General features: G+C 49.0%; 3 protein-coding genes and 2 long non-coding RNA genes across 6 annotated transcripts; 3 read left to right on the top strand and 2 right to left on the bottom strand.

The window, feature by feature from the left end:
* Positions 1-14: 14 nt before the first annotated feature.
* LOC121338935 lies at positions 15-17716 on the top strand. Its single transcript, XR_005953084.1, has 3 exons — positions 15-1441; positions 16511-16620; positions 17579-17716. It is a non-coding gene; the product is annotated as an uncharacterized LOC121338935 (long non-coding RNA).
* On the bottom strand, positions 1035-3580 carry LOC121338934. Its single transcript, XR_005953083.1, has 2 exons — positions 2737-3580; positions 1035-2481 (listed from the first exon to the last, which is right to left on the bottom strand). It is a non-coding gene; the product is annotated as an uncharacterized LOC121338934 (long non-coding RNA).
* KMT5A (lysine methyltransferase 5A) lies at positions 4089-12714 on the top strand. Its single transcript, XM_041410299.1, has 8 exons — positions 4089-4296; positions 4604-4698; positions 6727-6883; positions 7700-7913; positions 8578-8662; positions 9037-9096; positions 9572-9762; positions 10485-12714. The coding sequence occupies exons 1-8, from the start codon at positions 4104-4106 to the stop codon at positions 10693-10695; spliced, it is 1206 nt and encodes a 401-aa protein (XP_041266233.1). The 5' UTR covers positions 4089-4103; the 3' UTR covers positions 10696-12714.
* On the bottom strand, positions 13875-18404 carry RILPL2 (Rab interacting lysosomal protein like 2). Of its 2 annotated transcripts, none has more exons than XM_041410301.1 (4): positions 17961-18404; positions 16997-17148; positions 14605-14715; positions 13875-14132 (listed from the first exon to the last, which is right to left on the bottom strand). In XM_041410301.1, the coding sequence occupies exons 1-4, from the start codon at positions 18309-18311 to the stop codon at positions 14108-14110; spliced, it is 639 nt and encodes a 212-aa protein (XP_041266235.1). In that variant the 5' UTR covers positions 18312-18404; the 3' UTR covers positions 13875-14107. The 2 variants fall into 2 exon arrangements, with proteins under 2 accessions (XP_041266235.1, XP_041266236.1); XM_041410302.1 differs by lacking the exon at positions 13875-14132 and adding an exon at positions 15131-15209 and having other exon boundaries at positions 14641-14715.
* SNRNP35 (small nuclear ribonucleoprotein U11/U12 subunit 35) lies at positions 18347-19978 on the top strand. Its single transcript, XM_041410300.1, has 2 exons — positions 18347-18495; positions 18991-19978. Exon 2 carries the CDS (start codon positions 18994-18996, stop codon positions 19783-19785), a length of 792 nt encoding a protein of 263 aa, XP_041266234.1. The 5' UTR covers positions 18347-18495; positions 18991-18993; the 3' UTR covers positions 19786-19978.
* Positions 19979-20623: the final 645 nt, after the last annotated feature.

The raw sequence follows: 20623 nt of genomic DNA, 5'->3' as shown, positions 1-20623 counted from the left end.
CCCGCTCGCCGCCCCCCCCGTCACGTGACATGCCGCGCCTCGGTTTTTCCCTGCCCTCAGCAAGGAGAAGGCAGCAAGTTCCCCCGTTCCGTCCCCCCAAAAAAGAAACCCCGGCGTATCCACCGTCCTTCAAATAAGCGAAGTCCCCGCGGGCGGGCCCCGCCCCAGGGCGGAGGCCGCAGTCGAGCCTTGGCGATCCGGGCCCGGTTCCCGGTAGGGTGGGGGGAGGGGAAGGCGGAGGCGAACGGCTGCGAGCGGTCACGTGACCTATGGGCTCCCGCAAGATGGCGGCTGCCGGCGAGAACTCGGCGGCGCGGCGGAGCTCTCGCGAGATCTCGCGTTTCTCGCTGCATCACGGGGCGGGGGGGGGGGGGGGGGGGCGCCGTGCGCGCGCCCCCGCCTGAGGCGGCGTTGGCGGGAGCGGCGGGACCGGGCCGGGCGCGGGGCTCGGCCCCGGGGGCTTCGGCCTGAGGGGCACCGGTGTCATCTGAGCTCATCCCCGCCCGTGCTCCCGCTGGTGAACGCGTCTCACTCCAGGCGGCCCCCTGGTCCCGTCCCGTTCCTCCGTTGTTGGCGGCTCCGTGCACCCCGGTGCGGCCGGTGCCACCGCGCCCTGAGGCGCCGCCACCTCGTCCCCCTCACGGCGCCGCGGCTCTGCAGAGTTCCTGCACAGGAACTCCTCCAGGAGAATGGGGGGACAGCCCTGCTGCCCTGCCGGGAATGCCCAGGGGATGTGCTGGCGGATGAGTTTTCCCTTGCGAATGTTGTGCAAGCTGCTAACGTGAAACTTGCTGCTGTAAAGAGCGAGTTAAAATCTGGAGACCACTCATGCTAGTTTCACATTTGGAGACTTTTTTTTTAGCGCTGGAGACCTCCAGACTGAGAAGCCTTGGTAAAAGAAACAATCTTCCAATAAATGCTTTCCCAGTTGTGTAAGAACATGAAAATTTGTAAGAACTTTCACACAGAATTGAGCCAGACATAATTGAAGTGTGAGCAATCATGAAATTCCTTCAAGTGATCAGTACTACTCATTCAATCTTGTGCAAGTTTGCTTATTTTATCATTAGACAAATTTAACAGGGATTAATAGAACCAATAAAGGATTAGACAGATTAAGGCTAAACTATTTAAAGACAAAGCAACGTTAATTAAACAGATTTAAGTAATTCAGATTAATCAGTGATGCTTCAGACAGAGAAAAAGACGACAGAAGTGAGGCCAGAGACCAGAAGAACAATTTAAATGGCAGCTTTTATCTTTGCGATTGTCCTCTGCACACTTCAGATGAAGGCACGATGAAATACAGCTCACACACGCTGAATCGAACTTCAAATCTCAGCAGCTCTGTGCAATCGTGACAAGAAAGGGAGGGTTTTGATGGCTTGAGTTGAAAAGGGAGTTACCTGTCAGCGTTTGTGATCATCCTCGACTGCAATGGGTGAGTAATCCCGCTGGTGGAAATGCTGCTTTCCACCGGTGTGGAATTAGCACAGGCACATTTGTCGGCAGGACTCTGTTTCCATAGAATTTTGGCATGTAATTCACGGATCTCATTGCACTTTCTAGTCAGAGATATATTTTTTTTTTATGTCATTGGTAGATACAATTCTGAAGGTAATTATATTTTATAATCTCTGAAATGCAGTTAGCACCTACTGGCATTTTACTCTATGACTTTATAAAATGATATTGCTTAATGTAATACTCAGCAGTTACCCTCAGGGATTGTTTTTACTTGATTTCTAGTGGCTGAAGCACAAATTGTAGGGATTTCATCTTGTGAACGAGAAATTTGTGTAAATGCTGTCATTTGTTTTGCAAATTGCAAATATGACAGGTGCTGTGTGAGAACTTGCTCTCAGATATTTAAGAAGCCTCTCCTTGGTATATTGGACAGAAAATTAAACTACGAATTCAGAGATAAAATAAGATTTTTTTTAAACTGGATGAAGTGTTCATCTATACCCAAGAGATTTACCTTGACGATTTCCCTCCCTTTTTGAACGCCTCGCTCGCTCTCCCCTCCCTTCCCCCACAAAACAATTTCACATTTCCGCAGTCAAACGTGGTGCTCCCGGGAGCTGCTCATGCGGCACCACGGGCGAGAATATTTAGGTCACTGGGTTTCAGCGCTGCTTCCAGCGGGAGGGAGCCGCGCTGCTCCCTCTGGATCCCGGGAGCCGGCAGCGCTCTCTCCGTGTGCTGCTGCGTGTCCCGACCCACAGCGACCGGCCGCGCTCCTTCGGGCCGCAGCTTTTGGCGTTTTAACTTCTCCTCGTCTCTGGCTTTTGGCCGCAGCCGGCTGAGGGGTGAAGCCAGCATGTTTTGCTAATTCGCAGTGTGATCCCAGCGCGCCGGGAGCAGCGGCCACTCGGAGATGACGTTGTTTTCTTTGTTGCTCTGGGGAAGAGAATTCCTTGGCTTCCTTTGCCCTCTACTGGTGGCCCGCGCGGCTTCGATGCCAACTCGCTTCCTTTGCTAAATATACATATATAAAATAATTATTTAAAATATACAACCCCCGACAGCTGAGCAAAACCGCAGTTGAGGGCGTTTCCAGAGCTTTCCCAAGACATTAGGAAGAGTGCTCCCTATTACTGCAAGAAGGAAATCATCTTAGTAATTTATGAAGGTCTTTTTTTTTTTTTCCAGCTGCAATAAGTACGGTGCAAACTGGGGTGGAAAAATCAGAGCAGTGTCTGCTCTGGTGCTTTTGCAGAGAGCTTGCAGTACCTGCCTTGATGCAAGAACACCATGGACATGGATGTTCATGGACGTGATGCCCAGAGGATGTCAGCTGGCTGCAGCTTTGAGTTTACAGTAGAACACCCAGTGTGTTTTGCTTGCCTCTCTAAAATTCATGTGCCTGGTGATCGAAGACCCAGATGTAACAAATGTCAGTGCCACGCAGAGCTTGTTCTGCCTTCTCCCAAAGTGCCTGAATGCAGAGGTATCACCAGAAGAGGAGGGGGTGGCCTGGAATGCTGTGCTGCCTCCTGGGGCTCCTCTGCAGTCACACTGAATTCCTGTCACTGTGAGCTGCGTGACAGCTTAGAAAGGACGAGGCCCCAAGTTCTTGCTTAAGATGAGAAGGGTTTTTTCCTGTTCTTAAGGGAAAGGATGGTTTTCAGCTGTATCACTGACTGGCTGTTTATGTCACTGTGGGAATGCCCGAGAGACAAGAGGCAGCCTGTGGCTGTAGATAAGCCCTGCCTGGGAAGCCACCCCTGTGGTGATAGCGCTTGGGCCAGCACAAGTGCCAGCACCCCTGAGCACGCTCAGGTAGCCTTGCTGCAGGGGGGTGGCACAGATAGGAAACAGGAGTCATGCACGGTGCTCAGTGTAAGTGTTCTGCTTATCGTGGAGCACCAAAGTCCTGACTTGCACCATGGCATCCACTTGGCATCCATCCAGATCCCCCATCCACGCACGCTTTGCCTCATTGCTCCCTTACTCTTTGCCATTTTACTTTCCTGATTTCAAAGTGCATGTGCTGGTCCTGTTGGCAGCTTCTGACCAGGGAATCGATGCTGAAGGCAGTTCCAGCTCTCCTGGTGATAATGACGGCTCTGTCATTTGGCTTTGTAGTATTTTAGCTGCGTTATGGAATGGGGATTTACATAAGGTCTTTGATGCTTTAGTGCAATGCTGGAGTATTACCTGCTCTCCAGGCAAGCTTGGAAGATGGAACTAAGAGACTTAAACTTCAACCAGGGAGATCCAAGCTAAGCGCTGCATAAAGCAGCCTAATAATTTCAGAGAGCACAGTTTTACAATGCCGCCAGGATTAGGGGTTCTCCAAATCCCCGCTGCGAGGTGGCGGGGGCCGTGTGCCCTGCGGAGAGGTGCAGGAGGAGGCGGCGGGAGGTGCCGGTGCCCCGGCAGAGCGGGCGGGGGCACCACGGGCACCGGAGGGTCCCGCTCCCGCGCGCTCCCACCCACGTGGCGCGGCCCGGCCTCGGGAGGGGCATGCCCGACCAGACCGCCAATCAGAGCGCTGCTTGTCCTCGGCACGGACCAATCAGCGCCCAGCGAACACACATTTAAACCCTGTTCCCCGGAGCCGCAGCCACCGGGGTCTGACAAGGGGAGGGCGGGTTATGGCCGCTTGCGCCAATCAGAAGCTTAAGCGCGATGATTGGCAGGAGGTCAAACCAATGGGGTTGCCAAGGGTAACGCGGCGTCTCCCTGCGGAGCGGTTGGCGGCGGCGGGGACTCCGCGGGGACAGTCGGGGCCTCCCGGCGCGGGGGCTCGGGGGCGCGGGGCCGCCGCCGCCACCGCCATGGCTGGAGGTGCGCGGGGCGGAGCGGGCACGAGCTGAGCGGGGCCGGGGCGCGGCGGGCCGGCGGGGCTGGGCCCGCGAGGCGCGGGGCATCTCCCCGGCACGGAAGCTCCTCCTGGGAGGTGCGGGGAGCCGGGGCCGGCGGGACTCCTCCCCCGCGCGGTGTGCGCAGCTCGCCGGGAAGGGGCTGGGCCGCCGCGGCTCGCCCTGCCGCATCCAGCCCTTTAAACATGGCGCAGGCCGCGGCGGCCGGGCGATGACCGCGGGCTGCAGCGCCGGACATGGCTCAGGCGCCGATCTTCCCCCGTTGCTCCTAGGGAAGAACATGCCCAAGACCAGGGCGGGCGGCGTGGAGAAGGCAAGCCCCGAGAGCGCCGAGAGGAAGGGCCCTAGCCGCCCCCGGGCCGGCGGGGTAAGCAGTGCCCGGGCCTGGGCGGGGAGCGGGGCGGGCGGCACCCGGGGGTCTCCGGTGCTCTCCGTTTCCCCCCGGTGCGGGCGAGCCGGTGTGCGGGCTGTCCCGGGGAACCGCGGGGCCCGGGCCTTCGAGAGCCCCTCAAATCATTCAGGAATCGGTTAAGTTTAACTACAGTCGGACTCTTTCCGTGTTTCCCTGTGCCCTGTCGCAGACGGGCACTAGGCTCGGCATTCCCTCCGTGCCATCTTCCCCGTCCTGTAGCTCTGTCACAGGCAGCTGGCCGGAGGCCGCTTGTCTTTTTGCCTTTGACTCGCAATGGAAATAGTTGTGGCTATCGCATTAAATCGCGGAGCCCCTCGGCAGGCAGCCTTTGGTGTGTTTTGCTGCGCTGAGAAAATCTCAGCTCTCCGGGGTCTCAAGCCTGGCACAGACAAAGACGTGGCAGCGGCAGCTCGGTTGCGCCAAGAGCACAGCAGGCAGGGAGCTGGGAATGAAGGGAGGAAGCTGTGCTGGAAAAAGAGTTGTTCGTTTCCTGTTCATGGTGTATTCAAAGCCTGAAGGCTCAGCTGGCAGGTGGACTGCTGTTCACTGCTTTGGGCTTTCTCCCGAAATGCCCGTATTTAAACTTCTTATTAAATCTTGAGGACTTTGAAGGTCAGGGTTCATTGCTTGCATTTGTTAAAACAGAGTGTTTTCATAGTATTTCGTGCTTTTAATAAGTAAGTTTTGCCTTTCAGAGGCCTTTCAGAAATATTGAAGGTCAGGGAGTGTCTGTCTGATTTGTTTTTTCTCAGGCTGTAATTGTAATCTCAATCCTTAGTAGTTTATTTGTGGGCTAGGATTTGAGCCTTTAACTGGTCTGATTTTGTGTGAATTATGTACATAGGAAGTTTGTTATTCATGACCACGTTAATTATTAAAATTATCCTATCTGTTCTATTGTGTACTTTGTTTACTTTTGCAGGGTCTGTGACTGAAATGCTGAGGTATTTGTTTAGTCAGCTATATTTGAGCTATCTTTTTTTAACTACTGGGACCCTTTGTTCCTTGCTTTTCTAAGAAAATGGATGCATATTTTTGTTGTTTTAACTGGCATGCAATGTCTGAAAATTGCTTTTGGTTGAGTCAAACTATAGCCAAAAAAAACCCTCATTCTGCCCAAGTTGTATCTGTTTGTCCAGACACTGAGATTTCACGGTTGGAATGTGCCTGACATACCCTGCACAGGCAACATAGCCAGGAGGCTGAGAAAGCAAAGGTGACAGGACTCCACTAATCTTTGCTAAATTGGACACTGCCACTGTTGGCATCTTGGAGCCTGAGCCAGTGACAAACCCCAGGCTCTGTGGCGTCTGGCCGTGCCAAAGGGTTTTGCCATTTTCCTGTCTGGGCTTTGCATAGATTCTTTAATGGGCCTTTCTTGCCATACACAACATTTACACTTTATTTTATGTCATATAATGGATAAAATATAGCACTGTTTGTCTGCCATGCTTTGCTGAGAGGTGTCACTCAAGGTAGGCTGTAAAACTGATTCCTGTGCTGCTCAGTTGAGCATATAATTTGCTGCAACAACATTTGACACCTCCTGAGAGTAGCTGGGTAGCTCATACCTCTCTGGCTGTGAGGGCTCTGTGCTGGGCCTGGGCAATTTTTGCTGCACTATTCTTTTTTTTGTTTTTTGGCTTGTGCTCTTTGAGGCTGCCTTCTTCCCCAGGAGCTAAGGCTTGGGGCTTTTTTTTTTAGCACGAAAGTTCATGCTGTGAAGAACAAGGGTGGAGGCTGGAGTTAGCTGTGACTACCCCATCCTGCCACATTTTATTATTTAAGCTCTCAGAGTGCTCAGCACTGTTACATTTTCACTTAGAAATCACAACCTCAGTGAGGGTGATGCTTCAAACAGTGTAATTTGCATCAGCACAATCACCTGTCAGCCCTGCTTGCTGCAGACTGTTGTGGGTGCCAGCTTGAGGTTCCTGGAATCTCTGTACTGAACTGATTTTTTTTTGTGTGGGTCTGTTTTAGGAGAATGTGTTTATTGGTCAATCCAAAATCTACAGCTACCTGAATCCCAACAAAGCTTCTGGTGCTCGCCCCCCGCTTCAAGAAGAAAACTCTGTCATGTATCACGAGGTGAAATGTCAGGGCAACACACTAAAGGAAACCTACAGGAAAGGAGCTGGTAAGATTGAGCTTTGGATTGTTTATTTTAGTAAATATGCTCCCACCCCCCCAATTCTGACATTTTCATCAAGAAATAAAAGCAGTGAGGAAGAGCCCGAATTGTGGATGCTGAGTGCCAGGCTTCACAGTGACTAGAAATGGGAGTGTTCTGTAAGTTTATGAAGGGGAAGAAAACCCATCTGGCTTTGTGTTTAAAGGTGCATTTAACAGCCTTGGTAATTTGTCAAAGCACTTTGATGCAAACACTTTTACAAGCAGGTATTTTCAGTCCCATTTGATGCAGGGAGTGTCAGGCTTTCTGGAAACTTGGGGCCTTTAGTTCCTAATTTGGCTCCCCAGTTTTGACAAGGAAGTGAAGATAGCTTTAGCTTTTCCCCCTGCTGAGGCCTTGCAGCTGTGCTTCTTTTCTCCAGTGAGACTGAAACATCTGTCTCAGCAGATGGGACTGTTAAACCTGATGATTTACTCTACATAAAAACGTTATTGAGCTTTAAACCACTCTCACCTACCTCTGAGTCAGTTGTCTGAGGAGGAGGATGTGGTTGTATTGGGGTAGGATGCAAAAAAACAAATGAATGTTGCTTGTGGGGAGTGTAGATTTCTTGTCAGTGCCAGCCCTTTAGCTCCCATGGATTTATCCTGGGTGGCATTGGCCACTTGGTGCCACCATCTGCAGCTGCTGAGCCCAGTGGTGCAGGGTCATTGCTGTCCTTTTTCTCTCATTTGACAGAGCTCTAAACCACTGGAATTCATTTAAACACTTGGGTATAGCTGGCCCTAAGTTCAGAGCCTTACTCGATTTCCTTGTCACCAGGAAAAAAGAATGGTGGCAAAATAGTTGAAGGTGCTGTGAAACCAGAAGACCAGAAGGATAAGGAAGGTGGGTGCAATCCTTTGGTGCCCTCTGATCAAAACCAAGAAACTCTGGAAACCCAAAAGACTCCCCTGCCTGCAGACTCTGTTGAGGAGGCCAATGCAAAGCCAGCTCAGAAGAAGATGGTTAAAGCAAAACGAGGACCAAGGAAAAAGTAAGTGATTTGTGGGATTGTGAAAGGACAGCTCTTTGTTTTCTCAAGAATATCACGCTTCGAAAACCCTAAAATAGCATCTAAGTACCTATTTTGCAGAGGACTTGTTTGTCTTGAAAGCAAGGTTAATGTGTTCTATTGTTCTATCAGAAGTGAACATTTGCTGGTCACCTATGGAAAAAAAATAAATTAATGAGCCATTAAGACCTACTTTCCTGTGGACAAATGGGAATGTGTCTTGTCAAAAACAGAACAGTTGGAGGCTTCCTGGCTGAGCTGATTGTCTTGGTATCAGGGTAATGTGACCTAACATTAATGAATTCCTTGCCAAGCAGTTTTCATGACCTAAATTTTCGAGTGCCTTCTGGCAAGGCACGCAGGGGGCCCCAGACTTGCAATGTGACCTTCAGTTGATTTCCAACGACATCTCACTTGTATTGTTCAAGAATTAGTACTGGAGTAATGGAAATAGTGTGGGGAGGAAAAGGGATGTAGCTGTGGCTTGAAGCTAAGAGTAATGATAAAACCACTGATTCATATTGATCACCTTTCAACTTACTAAGCTCAAATAAAAATTTCTGGCACGTACCTTTGCTCTGGTGGTGTAACTTTAACAAATATTCTGAAATGTGTGTGTGTGTGTTCTCTTTTGCTTCCTCCTTAGAACACAGGGAAGAACACCAAACCGAAAAGTGACAGATTATTACCCAGTTAGAAGAAGTTCCAGGAAGAGCAAATCTGAATTGGAGGTAGTGCTTCTTGTTAAAATGACATGACTTAAAACATGTCTGATTAGCTGAAAATTTGGGGAATTGTGTAACTGTGGTTTATATTCCAAATGCAAATAATGTTGTGCACTTGAAGTATTGTTAAGAACATGCTTAAAATTTGGAAAGTCTGGTCCAGCTTAAAATTTGGAAAGGCTGGTCCAGCTTAGAACAGACTTAGCTGTTTATGTATTTTGGGGGGCAGAAATCTGTTTTTCTGCTGCTCAGTTTGCTGGAAATATGAGATGGTTTGGAACAATGAGTGTGATTTGTGGGTAATTTCCGTCCAGCTCTAGAAGAAGCTACAAAAGCCATCAATAATACTGTGGTTTTGTTTTTTCTTGTTTATTCTACAGACTGAGGAAAGGAGGAAAATAGATGAGCTGATTACAAGTGGGAAGGAAGAAGGGATGAAGGTAACTGCAGTGCCAACCTAAGTGGTCATGTATTGTTTATTACACAGTATCTTGATGTTAATCTGTTTAAACAGAGTGGCAGAACTCAGTCTCAGGACCCTGCAATTCTCTGGAAATGAAAACTGGAACACACAGTCCCTCCTTTTAGTGAGCAGTGTTGGTGTCTGAAGGCTGTGTCTGTGCAGCCTCAGTTATAAATACTGAGGGGGCTTTAAGGTCTTTACAGAAATGCACTCCCGAGTTCTTTGATTGGAAGATTTTGTGTCCAGCTACCCAGTAACTCACTGTGTCCCAAACTCATCCTGCATTTCTTCCACAGTGCCATGCATTGTGCTTCTACAGCTTTGTGTGCAGAACACACAAATTCCCTTTTGCAGCAGTTTTTTAATGACAAACCATTTCCTAGTAATCAGCATATCTGCAATGATGTAAATCAGCTGGGAAATGAGGAAGTATTCTCTTTTCAACTCAACAGATTGATTACATTGATGGCAAGGGGAGAGGAGTAATTGCTACTAAACATTTTAATCGAGGGGAATTTGTGGTTGAATATCACGGGGATCTCATCGAGATCACCGATGCCAAGAAACGAGAGGCTGTGTATGCTCAAGACCCATCCACAGGCTGCTACATGTACTATTTCCAGTACCTCAGCAAAACCTACTGGTAAGCTCAAGTTTCCATTGATAGAGGCTTTGAATGCTGCTAATTCTTTTATTGTTTTCATGCAAATTTTTTGTTTTTAATGGGAACTTTGAATTATGAAATCTTTTGGAGCACTGATCCATGGTCTGAGAGCCTCCTGTACATCTGGGCTATGAGGAATGGTAGGTGACTCAAAGCCCTCTTCTTTGAAGTACAGCACAAGCTATGTGGAGAGTTGCTCTGCTTGGATGAGGCTTGTACTTCTGCAGTGGTCTTCTGCCTAAATTTATCCTCTTGTAAAATGGACTCCTTTAGCTGAGTTGCAAGGAGTTGGTTTGGGAAGCAGGATGGACAGACTCCCTGGAAGAGAAATGTTTCTTTCAACTTTGACTGGGTGTCCGTGTTGCTCTAGTCTCTGACACCCACTTCAGCCTAAGCTTTATAACTTTTTTCACATCTGGATTCTGCTATTCCTGGAAACAGACAGCTCAAACAGTCCAAAGATTTCATTTTCTGCGTTTTGTACCAACTTAAAAATCTCCCAGATGTGTTTCAGTTTCCCTGCCTTGCCATATTATGGCTGTCTACTTAATCATGGTTCTGTAATGCAACATGATAACATTCTGTTTCTCCTCCATTTTTCAAGACTTGTGTGCATTCATCCTTGGTGTGATTTGCATTTTGGGCTTTGCCCCCAAAGCCCCGTCCCAGGCACAATCCGCCTTCTGTTCTTGCTCTTTCAGTGTCGATGCTACAAAAGAAACGAATCGCCTGGGGAGGCTCATTAATCACAGCAAGTGTGGCAATTGTCAGACCAAGCTCCACGACATCGATGGTGTGCCTCATCTCATCCTCATAGCTTCCAGGGACATTAAGGCAGGTGAAGAACTGTTGTACGACTACGGAGACAGAAGCAAAGCTTCCATTGAAGCTCACCCGTGGCTGAAACACTAATTCATCTTCTTGTTTTGGGGTTTTTGTTTTTGGACTGAGTGTTCTACAAGGAGTCAGTGCATTTTTTTTTTTTTTTCCTGCCCTCACTTCCCTCAGCTTTCTTAGTGGATGGCTTATGGTCTTCCGAGCTCCTTAAAAACTGCCTTTTTGCTTTGCAGTATTTAAATACCTATTACAGTTTTCCAGGCAGGCTTGAATAATTGATCTTAGATTGCCAAAACTTTAATATCATAAAAGAAAAACCCTCCTTAAAATTCGAGTGCTTCTGCATAGTGACCAGTGCCACTTGAGCAGCGAAAGACTTGCACAGAAATTTAATCACTGGGGTTGTGCTTCTGCTTTTGCAAGGAAATCTCACGCCCCGCTTCGGGGTGCTGAACTTGGCTTTATGACAGAAGTACTGCTGTACTCTGACTTGGTCATCCAGTGGCTTGACTGCCTGTCAGACTGTTTTTCACAGCCCAGTGCTGACAGGCTTCTCTGAGATGGATGCTACTGTCATTCTCAAATAATTTGTGGTAGGAATCCAGTTTCTCCTGTGTCATACATTCTGTTGGCAGTGAACTTCAAATGCACTGGCACTGAGGGAAAAGGATGGTCAGATTGACTGCTTCCTTTGGAGAAATTACTTCCAGCCAAATGAGGATAAATTTTGATAAGACTGGGTTGATACTGATTACAGATGTGAAGATAGAACTTCACAGTGAGAATTAATATTTGACATTTACTTATTTTCTAAACTTTGAGAAGGTACCTTTTTTACAGTCGATGGCTGATTCTTGGAAGTGTCTCCCAGAGGATTTTAAAGAAGTAAAACCTGTCTCCAAAAAGATTTTATATTACCTTCCTATGCTAATTAGCCACATCAGAAGCTATTTATTTACTGTGAATGCTTGAAGTAGAGCATAGTGGTTCCAAAAATAGGAGTCATCTTCATATGCAGCTTCAAACTGTAGTGATGGAGTTCATGCAGTGAAGAAAGTAGATTCCTTATTGCCTGGTCCTGTAGGTCTGTCCAGCACAGCCTGGTCCCACTGTCTCACATGGGAGTCGAGCTCTTGGCATCTTGTGGATGTTTGGATGTTTCTGTTGGAGAGCCAAATCTGGGATATAGGCAGGCAATACAATGCAGGTCCTTTATGTTAAAGAGGAATTCTTATCAGTTGGAATTTTTGCCAAGGCAGGCTTGGCATGTGTGTAGATGAAAATGGCTGTGAGCCATCAGCCACGCTTGCTGCTGGAAGATGTCAGCAAGGGATCTGTGGCTCTGTTAATGTCTTCTATTCCTCATGTCTTGAAGGCTGCTGCTGTTCCAGCTGAATGCCCTCTAGACAATCTTATGCTTGCCTATGTGATAGGTCAGATAGCAACAACATCCTGGTTGTGTGCTCCAGCAGCAAGAGAGGTGGCTTAGTGATGTATTTTTTAAATTAAAAACTTGAAGACAATGTCTCTGTAAAATAAAGATTATATTTATTATTGATGAAACGGCTGCTATACTACCTGTCTCCATTGCAGTTTTATGAGCATTTTGAAAGAAAGCTGTGAAAATCATTAGCTGTTAAATGCTTTATATTATTTACTGCTTCACACAAGGCAAACTCGTCAGAGCAAGCCCTGGGTATTTTCCCATTTCTGAAGAATTAACTGGAGACCTGTTACATTACATGTACTGAGTTTCAGGTAAGCCTCACTGGTAAACTTGTCTGAGTTGGCACTGATTTTTCTCTGGTCTCAGTAACAGAGACCTCAGCAATGTGTACAGTGTCCTGTTAAACTAGAGCACTTCCCATAAGTCAAAGTTGGAATAATTTTTTTTTAAATTTTATTTAAACAATTACGTGTTCTCTATCAGGTTGAATAGTTTAAAACCTCTGTACTTCAGCATCACTTTTGTAAACAAGAAAGGGGGAAGAGCTCCCTGTTTTACATAAAAAGAAAATGTCTTCTCTGAAAGCTTAACTGGTAATTGAGTAGCACTGCGTTGGAGGATGGAAATAAAGCTCATGTTGCACTGCATCTGTATCCTTTACTTTTCTAGGCACACATACAGAGATCTAGAGATTTATCTCTGTATTTCTCACAGCAATCTGTCATTTGGGTGTTTATCTCTGTGCCTCACAGGAAGGCTTCATCTTCTAACAAGGTGTCACAGGGAAAGATACCCTTGGGTTGGGAGCTAAACTGCTTTTTTTTTTTTTAAAGGAGATTGGAAAATACATGCCTGGATAAGCCATAGAAGAGGATGGAATTCAGATCACATGTAAGCACCTCTCTTCAGCTCAGAGGTGCATCCTGGCTCTTGCTGATTGATTGTTTAGTTTCATTTTTTTTCTCTGCCCAAAGCCTCTGCTCAGGCCGTGCAGTAGCTGCCTTCCCTGCTGCCATGCTCTGGACAATACACAATGAGGGCATGGCCAAGGCTTATTGATATTTTGAAGATGGCAAAAGGGACTTGAGTGGTTCTGTGCCCTGGCTAAAGCAGCTGGCTCAGCTCAGCCACCTGTGGCGTGGCCTTGCTAAGAGCCAGCTGTTCCTGGCCTGGGAAGGGAGGCTGCAGCTCTGCCTTCTGCTGAGCCCATCCACATGGTGCAGCTGAGCACGTGTGTCAAGTGCCCTATATTTTTCATGCTGCCAGTGTAGGAGAGGGAATCAAAAGACTTCAGAGCCTGCTTTTATTTCTGAAGTGAGTAAGATCACAGTTTGATACCTGTCACTGCTTCTTTTATGTCTGTTCAGACTTCTGCTCTGGATATTCTACCTTTCTAAATGGAGAACCTAATTGGTGTCTTTCAAGCTTCTTTTCCCACTCCTCTGTTTGCCCTATATGCTTCCACTGGTGCTAAATCTCATTACTGGGGCCAATACACAGCTTGTGGCAGGTGACTGAAAGAACAGAGCTTATGCAAAACAACTCCCTACCACAGGAGACCTTCAGCTGTCAGCAATGAAATGTTTGGTGCATCTGTTCCAGTCTGAGCAGTTGCAGCAGCTTTTCTTCCATTGCTGTGCTTTCTTCCACTGTTCATCTCACCCCCAAAACAACCAATTGTGAATGGCATATCTCTATTACCTTCATCTTACAAAATCATTTGGGCTGAATGTTTTGATAGCAGGACAGGATAAGTATGCTGTAGTACAGATCATCACAGGCACTTTTAATAAGAATAAACCCCAGCTTTGTATAAACATTTTATTTTCTACACGTGGATCATGTCTGACAGTAAGAAATACAAAAAGTGTCTGTTTCAAACAGTTTCTGAAAAAGCAGAGTAAAATCTATTCTGAAAGAATATTATACAACATAATTTTAATGAGATTGCTCATTCTCTACAGTAGGAGTGATGCTGCTGCTTCCAGTCATTGTCTTTCCCAGTGCCATTCTCAAAAGCAGCAAAGTCCTTGAGGATGCTCATTTTCCATGTTTAAAAGAAAACCTAAAAAAAGAGAAATCAATAGCAGAAAGGAAACAATAATGTACAACTGGAAAACAAGGAACAGGCAGGGAGCTGGCCCTGTCAATGTGCTATTTTGGGGGACTTTAGGGACAGAGCCTGAGCTTGTGGGTTTTGTGTACAATGTAAACAAAGCCTGGGGCCAGCTGGGGAGCTCCCACAGCACAGCCCTGAGGGGCTGGCAGAGGAGGCAAGTATTGAATCATTTTGCTCAGGAATCTTATTTTTCCGAGGAAAAAAGTGACTCCCTGCTTGCCTGGGTGGAGGTGGCTTTCCTGTGCAGTGCTTTTTCCCCAGGAAGAGATTGCTTTATCAGGTTTTTAACTTTACATGGAGAGCAGCAAACAATACCCAGCCAACCAGGCTAAAGTTCAGCATCCACCCCTGGATTCACTGTGTAAGGAGTGGGCCATGTTCTCACAAATTCTGCCCCAAAAGCTGCAGACAAACTTACAGCCTTTTGATGATTGTCTTCTCTTCACTGTTCTTTCTGGTGCCAGCACTGCTGCCACTGGCTTCTTTGTCCAGTTCTTCAGTTTGGTCCCTTTTCTGTGAGATGATCCCACTGGGAAAATAAACGGTTTTGTTTATTTTTTGTGGGTTTGTGCAGAGTGTGACAGTGCATGAGTTAGACCTCTCACTGGACAGGGGTGAATGAGTGTTCACAGGACAGGGATGGCAGCTTGCTTGTACTGAACTGAAAATAATGAATTATTATCCCTAAATACAGCAATGTAATGGTGCCAGGATTATGCTTAGAACACTAAAAAAGTAACAAGCTGATTTCTCCACAGAGAAAAAATTAGAACACTAAAAAAGTAACAAGCTGACTTTGGCAAATCATAATGGGGGTGAAAGGGAAGTGTAATCACACTTGGATTTGTACAAAAGTCCAAGGGTAGGAGGATGGTGTGGACACAAATTTCTGCAGGGGTGAATTTCTGCAGGGGTGAATTTCTGCAGGGGTGGATGTGTGGTACCTCCAGCGCAGCCACCCAGGCTCACACCAGGCCTGGGAACAGATGGGAGATTCCCAGCTCCCCTGTTCCTCTTTCCACCCTGCAGAGGAGAGAAGAAAGGCTTTGCCTCAGCTCTAGATTTCAGCACCTCACATCGGTGTTTCTACACTCCAGAAGCTGTAACCGCCTACTCCAGGCAGCAGTTTTGGTTTGACCAAAGGGTGTTTTCCCTGCCTGGAACAGGGTGAGATTTTCCCAGCCTGCACACTCAGTGTTTTCACAGCGTGTCCTGAGCTGACCTCAGTCATTTGGAGAGCTCAGTGGATCAAAGCCTGTGACTGCAGGCGAAGAGTAGCCAAGCAACACTCAACTGGATTCGGAAATAAAAACACAGAGCACTTCAAAACTGGTGTGACACCAGGCACGGGGTAATTCTGAGGCAGACTCCCTTGGATATATGAAACAATGAGCTGTTGGGTGACCCTGCAGAGCTCTAACATCTGCATAGTAACTTCTACCCAGAAATCATGATGAAAAATGCAGCCCCCAAACACCACCAGTCACTCTGAGCCAGTCTCTGAGATGTTTGTTACCTTGTTATGCAGAGCTTATTTCCAATGTGTACAAAGCATTTTAGAACATATATTTATCCTCCTGCACAATTACTCTTTACTACAATTACAATTAGGATTTTATGTGACTGTTTAGAGGGAAAATGGGTTTTGGCTTAAGCTGTAACACTGTATGAGGAGATAACCTCACAAATTACTCGACCTGAAAAGCAGCCCTGCCCTGCTCTTGGTGCACAGCACTGTGACTCAGATCACTAAAAACCTGAAAACATTCCCACTGTTACTTTTTTAACTTGGCCTGTACCAAACTGTGTAACAGCTGGGAAATCAAAGCAAGAAGCCATTCCACTGCTGCACAGCAAAGCAGCCAGCTGAGCTGGGGAAGTGGTCAGGTCAGTAAATTCTTGGATTGAAGTGTAACTTCTTGGCTTATTTAACCTGCCTGCTACAGACAAGGCAAAGGGCGGGCTTGCTGTATCCAGGAGGGTGCTGCTGAGATGTCCCAAATGAAACCTAATGTGCTCAGATTAATCTTCCAGATTAAGAAGAAATTTCTTGACCCAAAGAGTTTATAATCCAACCTGATGAGAGGGGGCAAAGGTTGGGAAGGAGAGCCTTTGGGGTGAATGAATTTGTAGCACTAAGATCAAGACTCTTCCCACATCCCACCCTTTGACTCACACTGACTGTCCCTTCAGGAACGACCAAACCCTTCTCTGAAATCACTTGCTTTGCACAGTGCAAGGGGCTTACACAACCCTCTGCTGGCTGTCTTAAAAACCCCACATATTGTCATGAATGATGAAAGAGCTCAATATTCTGTTTCTAGGTCAGTGTCACACCCCCGTGGGAGGGAAGGACTGGAGATCAATCAGCATCATGCTGCAGGAGGAAGGAGACTTTGACTGAAGCTGAGCTGGAAACCCCCCGTGCTCTTTGGTATGTAGTGTGGCTTTAGACACAGTGTGTGTGCAGCTGCTGTGGCTGCACAGATGAATTCCTGTGCACGAGAACCCAGCCTGGATGTGGAATGGGAGGAATTCTGCATAGGCTGAGAGTGGGACACTTATGGGAATGGGCTGAGAACTGTGCAGAGGAAAAGGGAGTTTGGTTTTTAAATCGTGTTGCATAGACACTTCATTGCTCCCCCAGTTTTCTTTGCTCACTTGTATGCTCTGGGGAGCACAGGGGTCACTTACATACCTGGACAGTGCCTATCCTGACCTAGGGGTCCACACCTGCAAGACTCAGCTGATAAGCTTCATGAAGTACTTGTTATTAGTAGTATTAGTTCTCTGCTGACTTCAAGCTTTACCTCTTATAGCACTGTAGCTCCTCTTGCACCACGAGAAGCTGAGCTTTCAGCTGGTTCCTCTCTTGCAATACATCTCGGAGCTCCTGTAACGTGAACCGGGGCCGGTTGGGGTCTGTGAGGTCTATCACCATTTGATCTGGTCCAAGGCTGGGCTGTAAAATAAACAGTGGTGGATCTTGTAACCTCTCAAAAAACTCAGCATTCAGAGAGTAAAATATCTGGATTTTATAAATGTGGAATTTTTAGAATTGGTATGAATTCATCACAATCCTGATTTTTTTCGCCCCCCAAGCAGTTAAGTATAGTTCTTCATATTTTTGTATTCCCTTAGTGACTGTGTTCCCCAGCCAAGTATAGGCCAAAAACTGTGACAAGATCTGACCACAGTTAAAAACAGTCTCTGTTCGGAAGAGTTTGCAATTTAGTTGTCAAGATGCTTTTATCAGATTGTTCTCAGATGATGAGTGAGGCTGAACCATCTAATGCCACACCAAAATTCCGTGTCAAAGAAAGGTGAGAACTGAACTCTCCTTTTTTGATTTAAAACCTTTGTAGTAATCAAGACATCAATTTCCCTCACAGGGGGTAACAAAGCCTCAGTGTTTGCAGGCAGTTGTCTCTATGGGGCCGGTGCTGTGCAAGAGCTGAACGCGGTGGGTTTGCACTCTCTGAACTTTGTGCGTGACTGACCCAGCTTTGCTGGGTCACTCACTGCAGCGAAACTGCAGCGAGGAATCCACAGCACTGCGAGCACCCCGAAGGAAAGAGCTTCCAGGCTTTCATGGCCAAAGACGGGAAGTGACTTTGTGAAACTCGTCCGGCTGACACAAAAGATACCACAAGTATCGGCCGGGGCCCGTCTGGTGTGGCTCTGTGTGCTGGGGAAGGAGCCCGTGTCCCGTGTGTCCCGTGTGTCCGGTGTGTCCGGTGTGTCCCGTGTGTCCCGGCCGAGTCCCGCACCCACCTGCGGGGCGCTCCCCCGGGCCGCCGCCCGCAGCTGCTCCAGCTCCCGCCGGAGGCTGTCCCGCTCCCGCCGCAGCTGCTCCTCGGCCACGCTGCTCTCGCTCACCAGCGCCTCCAGCATCTCCAGCACCCTGACGATCCTGAACTGCAGCCGGGCGCGGGCGGCGGGCAGCTGCGGCCCGGCGCGGAGCTGCAGCAGGTCCCGGCCCACCACGGAGGAGATGTCGTAGACATCCGCGGCCGTCAGCTGGAACGGGCTCTTCTCCAGGGCGCTCTCCGGGCCGCCATCCTCCTCCTCATCCTCATCATCCTCCTCCTCCAGCTCCTCCTCCCCGTCCCGGCCCCGCTCCATGCCCGCCGCACCCCGGCGCTCCCTCCCTCCCTCCCTCCCGGCCGGGCCGGGCGGCGCTGCCGGCGGAGCCGCGGGCGGAGCGGCTCCTCCCGCCCCCGGCGCTCCCGTGGCGGCGGCCGCGGCCCCGCGCCGCTTCCCGCCCTGCCCCTTCCCCTGAGGAGGCACCGCCCGCGCTCCGCTGCCGGTAAGGGACGAGGGGCTCTCCGGCAGCCCCGGGAACCGGCACTGAGGCCTTTCCGCAGCGCCACGTCCGCCTCGGCGGCTCCGGGAGCGGGGCGGGAGGACTGCGGGCTCCGGGAGCGGGGAAATGGGCTGAGATCGACCCCGGCGGGAGCGGCTCCGGCTCCTCCGGGCCGGCGTTGATCCGGGAGAGCCGTGTCCAGCCGCGCCGGGCGGGTGAGGGGACAGGCGGCGGCGGGAGCGGGGCTGAGGGGCCTCCTGGGCCGGGCCGGGCCCGCGGGGAAAGGCCGGGGCCCCTCAGGCCGGGGTAGGCCAGGGGAGGATGCGGCTCCCGACACGGCTCTGTCCCGGCATGTGGACTCGAACAACAGCGACACGGCTGGTTTATTTTCGTGTGCCACACTTTGGGGGATTTTCGGATGAACACAGTGTAGCGGTGCTGGAAGCGATTCTTGGCGGGCTGTTCTGAGCCTGTGCCGTGTGCGTTCTCCCCCACTAGACAATGGCTGACTGGGCCCCCATAGCGAAGGAGTACGACCCCCTCAAGGCTGGCAGCATCGATGGCACGGACGAGGAGCCCCACGACCGGGCCATATGGCGGGCGATGCTGGCGCGGTACGCACCCAACAAGGGCGTCACGGGAGATCCTCACCTCACCCTCTTCGTGGCGAGGCTCAATCTTCAGACCACAGAAGAGAAGTTAAAGGAGGTTTTTTCCCGCTATGGAGACATCAGAAAGATCCGTCTGGTCCGAGACCTGGTCACGGGATTTTCCAAGGGTTATGCGTTTATTGAGTACAAAGAGGAGCGTGCGCTGCTGAAGGCCCACAGAGATGCCAACAGGCTGGTCATCGACCAACATGAGATCTTTGTAGACTTTGAACTGGAAAGAACTCTCAAAGGATGGATTCCCCGGAGGCTTGGGGGTGGGTTTGGAGGCAAAAAAGAATCCGGGCAGCTGCGGTTCGGAGGACGGGACAGACCTTTCCGAAAGCCTATCAATTTGCCAAACATGAAGAATGATTTCTATGGAGAAGGATCATCAGAGAAAAGAAACTGGTCTCGTGAGGGAACGAGGGACTGGAGAACGAGGGACCGGGACCATGAGAGGAGCAGGGACAAACGCTGGCCAGAAAGGGAGAGGTCGTGGGCTTGGGGTGACAGTGAGAGAGACTCCAAAGAGGAGAGGAGCAGGGGGAGGGAAAGGAAGGACAGAGACAGGAAGGACAGGGATAGAGACCGGAGCAGGGACAGAGATACAAAGAAGCAGAGAGATGATGATAAGCACCGATAGGTGACCGTGCCTTGTCCTTGGGGTGTGTGACCTACCCTTATGGCAGCTCGGGGCTGTGACAGCATTCCCAGAACAAGCTGTGGTGTTGCACCTTGTGCCTGTGACTCTGCTGCCTGCAGCTGTCCATGGTTTGGTTCCTACTGCAGTTCGGATGTGTGTTGGATTGTTCTTTAGAGAAAATAAACATTTGTATTATTGTTTTTGAACTGGTGACTGCTGTAAGAAATGCACCGTGTGTACAGGCATCCCCCTGAGCTGAGCACACACTTTGTCTGGCTGCCTGGGTGAGGAGTTATCCGTGTGCCAGATGTCCACATGTTTGTTAGGAAACAGTCCCTTGCTGGAGACACAGGAATGGGATAGCAACAAACTTCTGAAACTTCTGTGCCCCACAACAGAAGCTGATGGGAAGTGGCTTCATTTTTGTGAAGACACTGGGACAGGCAAGACCTTTATTGATAGTGTCCTTAACTAGTTCTGCCAGGTGAGAGAGAAACGTGGAACCAATCCACTGTCTATGATGTGGGAGGATGAAACTCCTTTGTGCAGAACAATGTGCACCACGGGACAGCAAGCAGGTCAGAAAATGCCTCATGTTCCTGATGAATCCATGGACAGTCACTGGAGGGAGGGTGTCATGGGTAAATGTGGTTGCAGCTGCACCCGCTCTGTCCTCACCCTTCTACACAGGGTTTAAATCCATTCTGGAAACTGGGCTTGCTGCTGGTTGTAGCTGAATGGGGGAAAAAGGGCAAAACATCTTTTTCAGGGCTAGGATGTGTAAATACAGACACACCTCTTCCATTATGGAGCTTACTGTACTTTCTAGAAAAAGTTC

Source organism: Onychostruthus taczanowskii, unplaced genomic scaffold, assembly GCF_017590055.1.
Source record: "Onychostruthus taczanowskii isolate IOZ18803 unplaced genomic scaffold, ASM1759005v1 scaffold32, whole genome shotgun sequence".
NCBI classification, from domain to species: domain Eukaryota; kingdom Metazoa; phylum Chordata; class Aves; order Passeriformes; family Passeridae; genus Onychostruthus; species Onychostruthus taczanowskii.
This window is presented reverse-complemented; position numbering and strand designations above follow the sequence as displayed.